The 14,404-nt window shown below is 38.9% G+C and overlaps 1 protein-coding gene across 1 annotated transcript in view; it reads left to right on the forward strand.

The window, feature by feature from the left end:
• The window catches only part of BRWD3 (bromodomain and WD repeat domain containing 3), a 178,121-nt gene that overhangs the window by 44,427 nt on the left and 119,290 nt on the right, over positions 1–14,404 (forward strand). Inside the window, exons 7-8 of the mRNA XM_079765731.1 lie at positions 10,457–10,617; positions 12,364–12,585. Coding sequence (XP_079621857.1) covers positions 10,457–10,617; positions 12,364–12,585 — 383 coding nt within the window. The remainder of the gene's footprint in view (positions 1–10,456; positions 10,618–12,363; positions 12,586–14,404) is intronic.

The following is a 14,404-nucleotide window of genomic DNA, read 5'->3' on the forward strand; positions in this document are numbered from 1 at the left end:
AAAAATAAAGTTTATTAAATAACTGAAAAAAATTTCAGGAGACGAATCAGAAATAATACATTGTAAATCATAAGAAAATTTGATTAGTTTTTCAGATTTGATCAATATTCACGATAAAATCTACTGGTTTTATAGAATTACTAGAGGCCCGATGCACGAAGATTTGTGCAAGAATGGGTCTTCCTTCCCCTGGCTGCTGGCACCACCTTCGCTCTGGCCAGAGCCACCTTTCCACCTTTGCTCCGGCCTGGAGGCACCTTTCTGCCTTCGCTCTGGCCCAGAGCCGCCTTTCTGCCTTCCCACGCTGCCCAGAGGCCCAGAGCGCTGGGGCAGTGCGGAACGCCTGCATCGTCACCATGGCGACAACACAAGCGTCCCACCCCACCGCTGGCCGCTCAGCACCTGTGTATGAAAATTAAACTGCCATCTTTGATTGGGTGAATTTGCATACTCCTTATTGGCTGGTGGGTGTCACGAAGGTATGGTCAATTTGCATCTTTCTCATATCAGTATAGACTAGGGGCCCAGTGAACGAATTGGTGGACCTTGAAAGGATCTGTGGGCCATGAGGCTGTGGTGGGCACAGGGGTGGGTCTCAGCCCATCCTCTGCGCCCCTGCCCGGACCCTCCTGCTGTGGCCCCCAGTCCCCTGTCTGCCGGCAGCCCCGCTCCCGCCACTCCCACATGCTGACGGTGCCGGCCCCGATTGCACCCGCTGACTGCACGGAGCGATTGGGGCTGGCGCCAGCAGCAGGTGTGAGCAGGGCTGGCACTGTCAGTGGGTGCGATCGGGGCCAGCAGATGCCGCTCACACCTGCTGACAGTGCCTAACGATCGGGGTCGGTGCTGGGCACTGGCAGTGGGTGTGAGCGGCAGCTCTGAAGCCAGCAGTGGGTGTGAGCACTGGGTGGGACCGCAGGGTGCAAAAGCAAAGAATTTTCAGTAACCACCAGAGGCTCGCCCCGATGACAGCGACCGGTGCCCCACCTTGGTCTGGCACCCCTGTACACCTGCTCCACCATCCCACCGTGGCTGATGCCCACCATGTTTCGCGCTCCGCCACCTGCTGCTGATGTCCGCCATGTTCTGCGCACGCCCCCTGATGGTCAACACACATCAGAGCGACTGGTTGTTCTGTTTGGTCTATTTGCATATTAGGGTTTTATATATATATATATATATATATATATATATATATATATATATATATATATATTCTCCATGGTTTTGAAAGGTTGAATACTAATCCAAATGACTTAACTTTCTATTTTCTTTTTCTCTTTTTTTCTTTTTTTTGTTTAATCCCCACACGAGGACATTTTTCCATTGATATTTAGAGAGACTACAAGAGAGGTGGAGAGACAGAGATAGAGAGACATCTATGTGAGAGAGACACATCGATTGGTTGCCTTCTGCATACACCCTGACTGCGTATTGAACCTGCAATTGAGGTATGTGCCCTTGACTGGAATACAACCCGGGATCCTTCAGTCCAAGGGCCTATCTACACTCTCTCTACTGAGCTAAACTGGGTAGGGCCAAATTACTTAACTTTCTAGAAATAATTTTTATTTAATTTGGCAAATACTTGAACACCAAATATATATAAAGCCTTTCCCAAGTCTTCAGGGATTCTTGCTGTCGAAGATTTTACTTTTCTACTGGGGAGATTTAGATAGATGGAATATTATCATAGTACTAGTGGCCCAGTGCACAGATTTGTGCACAGTGAAAGGAAAATAATTAGAAGAAATATTTTAATATTGCTATTTGCCCTTTCTCTGTAATGGAAGTGTCAGAGCCGCCACTGGTCACCATCTGCAGGACGATCAGTCCCCCACTCATACCCACCTTGGCCTGGCGCCGTCCACTCATCTGCTCCACCATCCCACTGCGGTCCTGCTCTTGTCGGGGCCCATTGGGGCCAGCAGCACCTCCACTGCCGCCCACTACTGTTGTGTCGCTGATGCCCGCCGTGTTTCACACTGGCCCTTGGTGGTCAGCGCATGTCATAGTGAGCGGTTGAACTCCCGGTCGAGGGGACAATTTGCATATTAATCTTTTATTATATAGGACTAGAGGCCCGGTGCACGAAATTCGTGCACTGGGGTGTGTGGGGGTATACCTCAGCCCAGCCTGCACCCTCTCCAATCTGGGACCCCTCGAGGGATGTTCACAGGGATCGGGCCTAAACTGGCAGTTGGACATCCCTGTCACAATCTGGGACTGCTGGCTCCCAAATGCTCACCTGCCTACCAGCTTGATCACCCCTAACCACTCCCCTGCCAACCTGATTGACACTTAACTGCTCCCCTGCTAGCCCGTTTGCCCCCAACTGCCCTCCCCTGCTGGCCTGATCGCCCCCAAGTGCCCTCCCTTGTAGGCCTGGTTCCCCCCAACTGCCCTCCCCTGCAGGCCTGGTCCACCCCTAACTGCCCTCCCCTGCCAGCCATCTTGTGACAGCCATCTTTGACCACATGGGGGTGGCCATCTTGTGTGAGGGCAGAAGGGTCAATTTGCATATCCCCCTTTATTATATAGGATAGTGGATTTTCTCAGTCGTTTTGGGCTACTATAACAAAATACCATAGACTGGGTAGATTATAAACAACAAATATTTATTTCTCACAGTTCTGGGTTCTTGAGAAGTCCAAGGCCCTGGCAGATTTGGTGTTGATTTGGGCCTGTTTTTTGGTTTATAGTGTCTCCTCTCTGTAACCTCACATGGAGGAAGGGGCAAAGGAGTTTCCTTAGGCCTCTTTTATAAGGGTACTAATTCCATTCATGAGTGCTCTGCCCTCATAAACTAATCACTTCCTAAAAGCCCCATCTTTAATATCATTGTATTGGGCATTTAGTTTTCAACATATAAATTAGGGGTGGGCACAAACATTTAATCTATAGCAGATATAAATTAAGTTATTTAAGTGAAATACAAAGTTTAATGAACATTCAGAAAGGAGAGAGGAAACTGATTAAAAGAAACAAGGGAAGAGTTTAAGGAATAAGTAACCTTTGAGGTGAACTTTTAAGGGTTGATTATAAGTTGAAGCGTAGAACATTCCAGGTGAGAGAATATCTACATAAGACAGAAAAGAAGGCTTGTGTGATTTCAAGTGGAAAATTTATGTCCTGGAGGAGTAAGAATTATGGTTGGATATTTTGGGAATGGTGTGGCCAGATTGATTAAACAAATACTTGAATGTTTTTTGCTTCCAAGGGACTAAGCGAGGTCAGTGCATGACATTAATCTCTATCCTTAAAGTGCTTATAATCCTAGATCAGAGATGTGTAGAACTAATAAAAGGACCTTGACAATCAGGAGAGTTCATTTTTGGCTGAAGTGATTGAGAAATATTTCATGGAAAAGGATGTGATTTTAGGCTATCAGTTGAAAGATAAGAAGGATATTGAGAGGCTGAAATGGCAGAGGTAGGTATAAAGCCAAAAGAATACAGTAAGCAAAGGTTCCAGTGTGGTAAACTGAGAGAAGTTTGGTTTAAGTGTAAGACTCAGTTTTATCAGATGTTCTCAATTTTACTTATATTCACTTGGGTGTGAATATGTGGTTACGGGATTCTATACAATTTTATCACTTGTGTATCCACCTCCACAGTTAAGATAAAGGAGAGTTTTATCACCAGGATCCTTCATGTTGCCCTTTTATAACCACACCCACCTATCTCCTGCCTGACCTACCCGCACAGTCTTGTCAACCACAAATCTGTAGTCAAGAATCCTATCTAATAAAAGAGTAATATGCAAATTGACCATCACTCCAACACACAAGATGGCTTTGTCCGTGTGGACACAAGATGGCTGCCACAAGATGGTCAGCAGGGGAGGGCAGTTGGGAAGGACCAGGCCTGCAAGGGATGGAAGTTGTGGGCGATCAGGCCAGCAAGGAAGGGCAGTTGGGAGGGACCAGGCCTGCAAAGGAGGGCAGTTAGGGGCGATCAAGCCTGCAGGGGAGGGCAGTTAGGGGTGACCAGGCCAGCAGAGGAGGGAAATTGGGGGCAACCGGGCCTGCAGGGAAGGGCAGTTGGAGGGACCCAGGCCTATAGGGGAGGGCAGTTAGGGGCAATCAAGCTGGCAGGGGAGTGGTTAGGGGGTGATCAGGCTGTCAGGTAGAAGCGGTTAGGGGCAATGAGGAAGGCAGGCAGGCGAGCAGTTGGGAGCCAGCAGTCCTGGATTGTGAGAGGGATGTCTGACTGCCCATTTAGGCCTGATCCTGGTAGGGGTCCCAGATTGGAGAGGGTGCAGGCTTGGCTGAGGGTCACACTCCCCATGCACAAATTTCGTGCACCGGGCCTCTAGTGTTATATAAATGGAATCATACAATATATAACTTTATTTCACTTAGCATAATTCACTGGACATTCATCTAAGTTGTTGCATATATCAATATTCATTCTCTTTTATTGCTGAGTGGTATTCCATAGTATGGATTATACAACCGTTTGTTTGACCTTTCACCAGTTGGAGGACATGTGTTGATTGTAGATTTTGACTATTATGAATAAAGCTGCTGTGAACATTTGTGGATGAGTTTGTTTTTTTATTTCTTTTTCTTCTCCTCCTTCTCCTCTCTTCTCTTTCTTTCCTTTTTTTTTTTTTTTTTTTTTTTTAGTGTGTGTGAACCAAAGCTTTCATTTCTTGTGGATAAAAGCCCAAGAGTACAATGGTAGGTTGTATGGTAATTGTATGTTTAGTGTTTGGTTTTTTTTTTAAGAGACTGCCAAACTATTTTCTAGAATGGCTGTAGTATTTTACATTCCCAGCAGGAATGTATATAAGTGATCCAGTTTTTCCACATATTCACCAGCATTTGATATTGTCATGGTGTTTTATTTACCGTACTTTCCGGCATATAAGACGACTGGGCGTATAAGATTTTCCTGGGTTTAAAAAGTCGTTTTATACGCCGGAAAATATGGTATATTGGACTATATTGATGGGATTAGATATATTGGACTACCATATTTTCTGGCATATAAGACGACTTTTTAACCCAGGAAAATCTTATACGCAAAAGCTTTTTGAAAGGAATTTCATTGAGCCTATAAATCAATTTGGGAGAATTGACATGTTTACTGTCAAGCCTTATAATCCATGAACATGGTATGTTAACATTTATTGAGGTATTTGATTTCTTTCATCAGCATTTTGTGATTAATATTGTATGTGTTAAGTGTATATGTAAGAATTCAGTTTTTGGTTTTTTAAAATATATTTTTATTGTTTTCAGAGAGGAAGGGAGAGGGATAGGGAGAGAGAGATAGAAACATCAATGATGAGATAGGATCATTGATCAGCTGCCTCCTGCATGCCCCCTGCTGGAGATTGAGCCTGCAACCCAGGCATGTGCCCTTGACTGGAATCGAACCAGGGACCCTTCAGTCTGGAGGCCGACGCTCTATCCACTGAGCAAAACTGGCTAGGGCCAGTTTTTGTGAATGATTGTAAATGATACTGTTTTTTTTCTGTTTTTTTAAATATTGTGTTTTTAGTATTGGTCTCGCATGTTCATTGTTAGTGTATATAGATACAATTAATTTATGTGTGTTGATGTTATTTCCTCTGACCTTGCTGAGCTCACCTATAATTTCTAGGAGTTTTTATTTTATTATTTTTTTTTAATTTTTTTTATTAAGGTATTATATGTGTACATATCTGACCATTGCCCCCCCCACCCCACTCCCATATATGCCCTCACCCCCCAGAATTTTGCATCCATTGGTTATGCTTATATGCATGCATACAAGTCCTTTGATTGATCTCTTATCTCCCCCACCTCTCCCTAACCTTCCCCCTGTAATTTGACAGTCTGTTTGATGCTTTACTGTCTCTGTATCTATCTTTTTGTTCAAGTTTATAATGTTCTTTATTATCTAGGAGTTTTTAAATCTCATCCTGTTTTTCTTTATATTATAGTTTTGGAATTGGATGATTTGGCAGCTTTAATTATGTTCTGGGTTGGTTTGGGTTAGATTTAAAGATTGGGGTGAAACCTGTTATAGTGACTAGAGCATAATTTACATATTAAATCAAATTATAATTTTGTTTTATTTTTTTATTTATTGATTTTATAGAGAGAGGGGGAGGGAGAAAGAGAAAGAAACATTGATTTGTTTTTCCACTTATTTATGTATTCATTGATTGCTTCTTGTATGTGCCTTGATCCTTGATCGAACCCACAGCCTTGGTGTATTAGGACAGTGCTCTATAATTTTTATTTTTTTCTCATTTTGAGAAATGCTATTATGGAATATTGGTTAAGAGATTAGTCTCTGAAGCCAGATTGCTTGGCTTGAATACTGGCTCTGCCATTTAGTAGCTTGGGGTCTTGTATAAATTGTTTAACCCCTCTATGCCTCAGTTCCCATGTCTCTAAAAGGAGGGTATTAATAGTATTGATTTCATGTGGTTAAATAAATTAAACATGAAGTGATTAGCACAGTGCCTGGCACAAAAAAGTGTTTATTATATAACAGATTTTTTGTCAACTCTAGTCAGCAAAGTATGTAATATTCATTTATGCTTAATCGTTTTCTTTAATATAGAGATCACTATCCATCAGAGTTTAATTTAATATGAAACTTCTCCCCCTTTCCCCCATCCCATCTATTTTGGAATGTGAGAACACTGAGATCCCAGAGAGTAGAGGAAAGGGAAGAAGAATAGGACTAAGTTTCACAGGAACTAAGCCTACTGTGCCATAGTATGTTCTACAAAATTGACCTCACTTAATTGTCAAGATAGGTGGTATTATGCCTATGTTATGGTTTTTATAGATGAAGAAGAAGCTAGGCCATTTTTTTCTCATGCTATATTGCCTTTTACTGTTATTTTGTCAAACTAGGGGGGATTGGTAAAGCCAGAGCCAACTCTTCTAGTACCTGTTGAGCTTCTTGTCTGGCTCTTTGATTTTCTCTCAGGATTACTATGTATTATGTCTTTTGTCCCCACTAACCCCACCAAAACACATGTCCCCATGGTTTACCCTTTTGTATCAAATAACAACTTGGTACCCACAAAAACAAGGGGGAAAGTTCACAGCTTTAGACCCATCAATATCTTTTATTTGGTGTACAGTATGTGTCTCTTTCTATACAGTACCAGACAGTTTTTATTATTATAGCTTAAAATCAGGAAGTGTGATAACATCAGGTTTTGTTCTTTCTCAGGATTGTTTTGCTTATTTAGTGTCTTTTCTTATTTAGTGCTTTTTCTATTTCTGTGAATTATGCCATTGGAATTTTAATAGGGATTGTGTTGAATGTATAGACTATTTGTAAAAATACCATTCTAATATTGAATTATAATTTTCTAATTTTGTCTGTTTTCACCTTTACCACACTGTTGTGTGCTTTCTTATGTTTTCCTGTAGCTTATTGGTGTCTTTTGAATTCAGCTTCAAGAACTCACAGTATTTTTTACAAGGCAGCTTTTGGTTGGGAAAGCCTTATGTTTCCTTTGTATTTGGTGAATAAAGTATTCCTAGTTAGCAGTTCTTTAAAATCTTTCAAAACTTTCTCTTTTTTTGGTGAATGCATGTATGTATTTATATAAATCAAATAGTCTCATTTACATTTTATATAATATCTTTGGCTTATCTCTTCTCGTCCATTCAATCCCTATCAAGGTATGCCAGTCTGTTCCATGCCTCCATACTTTAGGTCTTATTTTATTTCAGTGACTTAGATTATTATTTGTATTTCCTATATTGTGACTTATTTGTTAATTTTCTTAACCCTCTAATCTATTAGAGCTTGATGGTGTTCTTATGGGTGGTTAGTTTTATGTGTTTTAAAAAAGTAAGACTTTGTCATATTTGTTATAAATGTTTTCAATTTTTTTTCTTTTAAAGTAGTTATTAGTTTTCTCTGTAAAGGAGTCTTAAAAAGTGAAATCTGTTTTTTCTCTTTATTTTTTCCCATTATCATTTATCCCCTGTAGACTCTTCTAAGTGAAATAAGCTAGTTAGAGAAAGACAACTAATATGATTTCACACATATGTGGAATTTTATGAATAAACTGAAATCTAATTTTTGTATACTATAAAGATACATAAAAATTTTAGTAACTTTCTGAATTAACAGTTTGGGCCTGAGGTATTAACTCTTTTGGGGTGCAGTATATTTTGTTCATATGATTGTGTTCCTTTGGCTATTTAGAAACTCAGTATTTGTTGGATGAATGACTGCATTTCTGATAGGTATTTATCTCTCCTTTCTTTCACTGGTTTTCTTTCTATCTCTGGACCTCTTCTCAAAGTTTGTTTTTTTTTTAATTTATTTTTTCTTTCTGTTGAAGTTGTTTTTATTTTTATGCTTCAAGCAGTGGTTTTCAACCAGAGACAGTTTCCTCTCCTCCCTAGGAGTCATTTGGCGGTGTCTGGAGATATATTTGCTTTGTCACAACTTGGTGGTGGTGGGGTGTTACTAGCAACTAGTGGGTAGAGGCCAGCGATGCTGCTGAACACTCTAAAATATAGAGATAGTCTTCGATCATGAAAAATCATACGCCCAAGGTATCAGTAGTTCTGAGGTTGAGAAACCCTGCTTTAAAGTAACATGTCTTTTCCTCTATCTACTTGCAAAGTATGTATAGAAAAAAGCAAAGCAGAAGTAATTAATGCTTGGTTGTTTCAAGGAACTCTAAGCAGTAAGGAATGTTTATTTGATTAAAGAAGGAAGTTTACCGGAGTCCCAAAGTTATGGTGCATGCTCTTCCCAATGTAGAATTGTGGAAATTTTTAGAGCTTGGGAGCTGTCAAAAAGCAATTCTTTAGAGCTGCCAGAAAGAAAATCTCTTACCTGTTACTAATGCTTATGGATTTTCTACCATTATTTATTCAGCATCTCTTAGTGTTACATAAATACTCAGTTCTCTATTTCTTATTATATACATGCAAAATTTTGTTTATTTTGCTATTCATCATTCATTTTTTTGTCATTTCGTCAGTTTAAAATGGCCAATGGAACTACCTTTGCCTGAAAAAAGACTTCTTTGCTCTTAAGATTGAGACATTGAAAGGTTTCATGTTTTTTATTGTGGCATGGTTCTGATTATACTAATCCTGCTACAACTCAATTCTTGCCTTTTGTCTTGCTTTAACATAAAGCTATTATCATTTGTCCTATATTATTTATACACTATGGCAAAATGTCACCTTGCTTCAAGGTGACTTTGAACTTATAGGGATCTTATATTTTGATTAAAATATAATGTGTGGGATTTTAAATATTTTCAGTCTATAATGGAAGACTTGAGGAATCAGAGCAAGTGAGTGCTTGTAAATCCTTATATGGGGATCAAGACATTTGAGGGAAGTGAAAAAAATACAGGCAGTATTTGAAAGAGAATTGTGCAGACATGTGTTTCATTCTGGCTCCTTTTAAATAAAATTAACTACAAGGCAAAAACCAAATAAACAAACAAACAAAATGGAGACAGGATCTAAGATGAGCTCATAGGAGAGGAAGCCTAAAAGTTCATTAGTAACTAGAGAGAGACCCTACAGTTTCAGAAACCAAAAAGGCAAGAACCTATAAACAAGCCTAGAAAGAATTGTTACTGAGAACCTATGTGGTGTCATGGCTTCCTTTATCTTTTTACTATATAAATCCTCTTAAATTACTGTTGAATTTTTAGGGACAGCTATAGATGGGGTGGAAGGGTGTGAGGACAGGAAAAATTATATAATTTTAAGATGTATTATATTTAACAAAAAAATACTTTTATTCTAAAACTAGAGGCCTGGTGCATGAAATCCGTGCATGGAGAGGGGATCCCTCAGCCTGGCCTGCACCCTCTCGCAATCTGGTACCGCTGGCTCCTAACTGCTCACCTTCCTGCTTGCCTGATCACCCCTAACCACTCTGCCTGCCTGTCTCATTACCCTTAACCACTCGCCTGCCTGCCTCATCACCCCTAACCGCTCAACCTGCCTGCCTGATTGCCCCTAACTGCCTCTGTCTGTCTTGCTCATCGCCCCTAACCACCTCTGCCTCGGCCCCCACCGCTGTGGCTTTGTCTGGAATGACGTCCGGAAGGTTGTTTGGCTATCCTGTCTAATTAGCATATTACGCCTTTATTATTATAGATTCCTTCATTTTATAGTAAGATTTATATATATATTTAAAGTAACAGTCTCCTTGACTATTGTGTACCAGGAAAGGCAAAATGGGAATGTACTTGAGAAACCATGTAAGGCAAACAAAAAGTCAGACTTCTGGGATTTAAAAGAATGAGTGTTCTGAATGCTTTGCAGTAGTGAACTTGAGTTCATAAAATCATGAAATGTATAATTAAATTTAGACTTCTCACAGTGTAGAATTGCTGTGGTATGTGTACACTGTTTTATCGCATCTTAATATTAATGATTTAACTTCCTGAAGTAGGTTTCACTTTTAGGTTTTAAGAAGTGAATCTCTTATTTTATGTTTTCCAGTGAATATCACCTCTGCTAGGCAATTAACAGGATGCAGTCGCTTCAGCCATATTTTCCCTTCATCTGCTTACCAGCACATTAAGATGCATAAGAGAATTCTGGGGCACTTGTCATCTGTCTACTGTGTAGCATTTGACCGAAGTGGGAGAAGAATTTTTACAGTGAGTTTAAAATTTGTAATACTGTACCATATTAGAGATGAACAACAATTGAAGCTAGGCTCATGGCATTGAATTACATTTTTTTGCAGCTTATTCTTTTTAGATACATGAATGTAAGGAAAGATGAATGGAAATTTGAAAATCTTTTTCTCATTCTATATAAGTAAATGAATGTGAACTATCTCTCAGAAGGCCTTATAGTCTAGAGGTGGTTAATTTATATGAAACAAGTTTTATCTACTCAATTTCATTTACATTTTAGCAAATATTTATTAATATGCATTTTCCATTTGTCACTTAGTGTAACTGTTGCCATTTCTGCTTAATTAATGATTACATCATCCTTATGGTTGAGTAGTTGAACTATACTACACAGTTAGTAATGAAGATTACAGTTATTGTGCATATCTTTCTTTGATTTTAGTATTGGTTATATTTAAAGTTGGTTTTTCATTAACTAGAGTATACTGTGTGATTTTGAGCACAACATTGTAGCACACTAATATTTCCAAGAAAAGGCTTATTAGCCTCATTACTTTAGTACTAAGTTAACACAAAACTGTAGGTAATGGCTTAATTTTATTTATTTTTTTGTTTTGTTAATTTTTACCTGAGGATATTCCCCCTCCCCCATTGATTTTTAGAGAGTGGAAGGGAGGGAGGAAGGAGAGAGAAGCAGGGAGAGAGAAAAATATTAATTGGTTGCCTCCCGCACACACCCCAACAGGGGTCAGGGATCCAACCTGCAACCCAGGTATGCACCCTTGACTGGGAATTGAAACCATCACCATTTGGTATGCAGGTGATGGTCTAACCACCTAGCCAGACCAGTGAGGGCTGGCCTAATTTTCTTTTTAAATTTCTATGTGACAGCTAAGGAAGTGGTTTGTATTTTGAGAAGGTGTAATTCCTTGGAGTTCATTACAAAGTCTTTCATGGATATTTGCATGACTCCAAATGCATCATATAAGTATTTGTTTATTAATGATCACAATGAGGATGATGATTGCCATCTTGCTATAAATAGATAATTATTAAATAACGTATAATAATAAAAGCATAATATGCTAATTAGACCGGACGTTCTTCCGGACAAAGCCTGGGCTGCAAGGGAAGCCTGGGTCCCAGGTGCCTGCCGGCAGCCAGAGAGAAGCCTGGGTCCTGGATGCCAGAGGGAAGCCAGTGCTGGCAGCCAGGGGAAGGAAGGCCTAAGCTTGCATGAATTTCATGCATCAGGCCTCTATTTTCCATAATGGGGTAGAATTGCTTTTTACTATTTTTAAAGCTCTTTAGAAATTTTCAATAGGAAGTTAAAAATATTTTCACCAGAGATTATCAAGAAAAATCCTCATGTTTACTGAGAAATGCATGTAGACTTTGTGTTAAATTTTTAAGTATTTATAGAATAAATATTCAAGCAATTAAGAAAGAAAAGGCTGTCAGGCCTAAGGAAAGAAAGAATGGCAGAGATACTTAATCCTAAAATTTTTTTGAGTTGTCAGGGATTGATAGTAGTTTCGAGGAGCTCTCACAAATACCATTGTCAGTTTGGACAATGCTTTGTCAGTGCTATCATTTCAACATCATTTATATTTGCTACTGGACCCATATTACCTGGAGAGAAGAGACTAAAATGTAAAGGATTAGAAGTGACTTAATAAAATCTTCCCTTTGTTTCTCCGGCTTTTTGGGGAAGGGGAAATACCTGCTTCATTGTAAATCTTCTGTCCTTTCTTGTCACCATAGGGTTCAGATGACTGTTTGGTGAAAATTTGGGCAACAGATGATGGACGCCTCCTTGCTACACTTCGAGGACACTCTGCTGAAATATCTGACATGGCTGTAAACTATGAAAACACTCTTATTGCTGCAGGCAGCTGTGATAAGGTTGTAAGAGTGTGGTGTCTTCGAACTTGTGCACCAGTAGCAGTCCTTCAGGGGCATTCAGCTTCTATTACTTCCATACAGGTGAGAAAATGAAAAGATGACCTCTAACATATGTAATAAGGATGAGAATTCTTTTGTTTTTGTTATATTGTGTTGATAATATTATAAAGAATGGCCCACAGAAAAATGTTGACCTCTTAAGGGCTTTGTTCCTACCCTGTAGACATGTATTTTTTAAAGTTCTTGTTTCATATAAATCCATTTCCTTTAGAAATCAGTAAAAAGGGAACTGGAAAGGTTTTTTAAATATAGTGTGAGGCATCTTATTTGCCTCGCTCATATTTATAAAGAAGGGAGAAGCTTGTAAATGCTTTGAGGAGTAATACTAATAATACCTGTTAGTCAGGATATAAACAGGTTCTAACTTGAATATTGGCACACTTTGTGTTAACATTTAACCCAAGATGCTTTTCAGTCAGATTTAGAAAGAGAAGTTTCATGTTAGAAATATTTTATTCTTAGTTTCAGCTTGATATTTCACATACAGTACATTGGCTTCTTTTAAATACTTGATCATACAATGTTTTTACCAGATGTTAGTAGTGGAAGTTCTGGATACCCCCTAAAGAACTTTGATTTAATCAAACTAAGCTGAACTTTTGTCCTATTTGTGTTAAGAGCAAAATAGAGCACTTCTTCTGAAAAGGTCTTTTATTCTTTGGTCAAGGAGATCACTTTTGTGGATGAGATAATTACTCCGATTTACTTATTCTTTAGTTGCTAATTAGTATGCCGGTCATTTTGTGTGTGTTATTTAAATAATGTATTATCTGTTTATGAGGAGCTAGCAATGATTGGGTTCAATGTAGCATATTGAATTTGAAAAACTTCTATGTCAAATTTTTTATCAGTTGGGAATTATTTCATGGATTTTGTTTTGAGAGATTTTCAGGTACTTTTGTTCCCACCATTCTATCTGACAGTATTATTTCTGGAATTTGGAGGTACTCTTCTATAACATAAAAAATGACTTTATTTATACTGAAAAAATGTTTATGATACTGCTTGATTCCTTCATAATTTCATTTGCTAGTTTCTATCTCATTTTGTTTACATGTGGGAGTTCCCTAGAGATCCATGGGACCTCTTCTCTATCACATTTTTTTCCTTTTTGATTGCATCAAATCTCATGGCTTTGAATTTCATCTTTAGGCTGATGACTCTCAAATTTGTATTTCCATCTTGGGATCTATCATTTAGCTCCATACTTGTATATTCAACTACTCACTTATGAATGTCTCCTACACATCTCAAAGTCAACATATTTAAATTGAACTCCTGTCTTCCTTCCTTAGATCTGATCCTCACAAAGCTTTCCACATCTAAACAAACTGCAGTTTAATCCTTCCAATTACTCAGAGTAGTCATCCCAGACCTTTTCTTTATCTTATATCCCATGTCTAACTTGTTAGAAAATTATGTTGGCTATACCCTCAGAATGTGTCTAGAATCTGAGAAATTCTCATGACCTCCATCATGCTACCCTATTTCAATGATCTCTGATGATATTGAAATAGACTTCTAACTGATCTTCTTACTTCTTCTCTTCCCTCTCTCTTACCCCAATCTAGCCTCTGTATAACAGACTAAGTGATTTTAAAATGGAAGTTAAATCATGTAACTGCTACTCAGAACCTTCAATAGTTTCCAGACTCAGAGTTAAAGCCAAAGAAAGTCTGTTTTTAAAATCATTTTTTAATTATAGTTTATCCTCTCTAATAAAATGGTAATATGCAAATTAACCATCACTCCGCTACATAAGCCACGCCCACCAGCCAAGCCACGCCCACCAGTCAATCAGGGCGAGTATGCAAATTAACCCCAATCCAAGATGGATACA

Source organism: Cnephaeus nilssonii (genome assembly GCF_951640355.1).
Source record: "Cnephaeus nilssonii genome assembly, chromosome: X".
Taxonomy (NCBI): Eukaryota; Metazoa; Chordata; class Mammalia; order Chiroptera; family Vespertilionidae; genus Cnephaeus; species Cnephaeus nilssonii.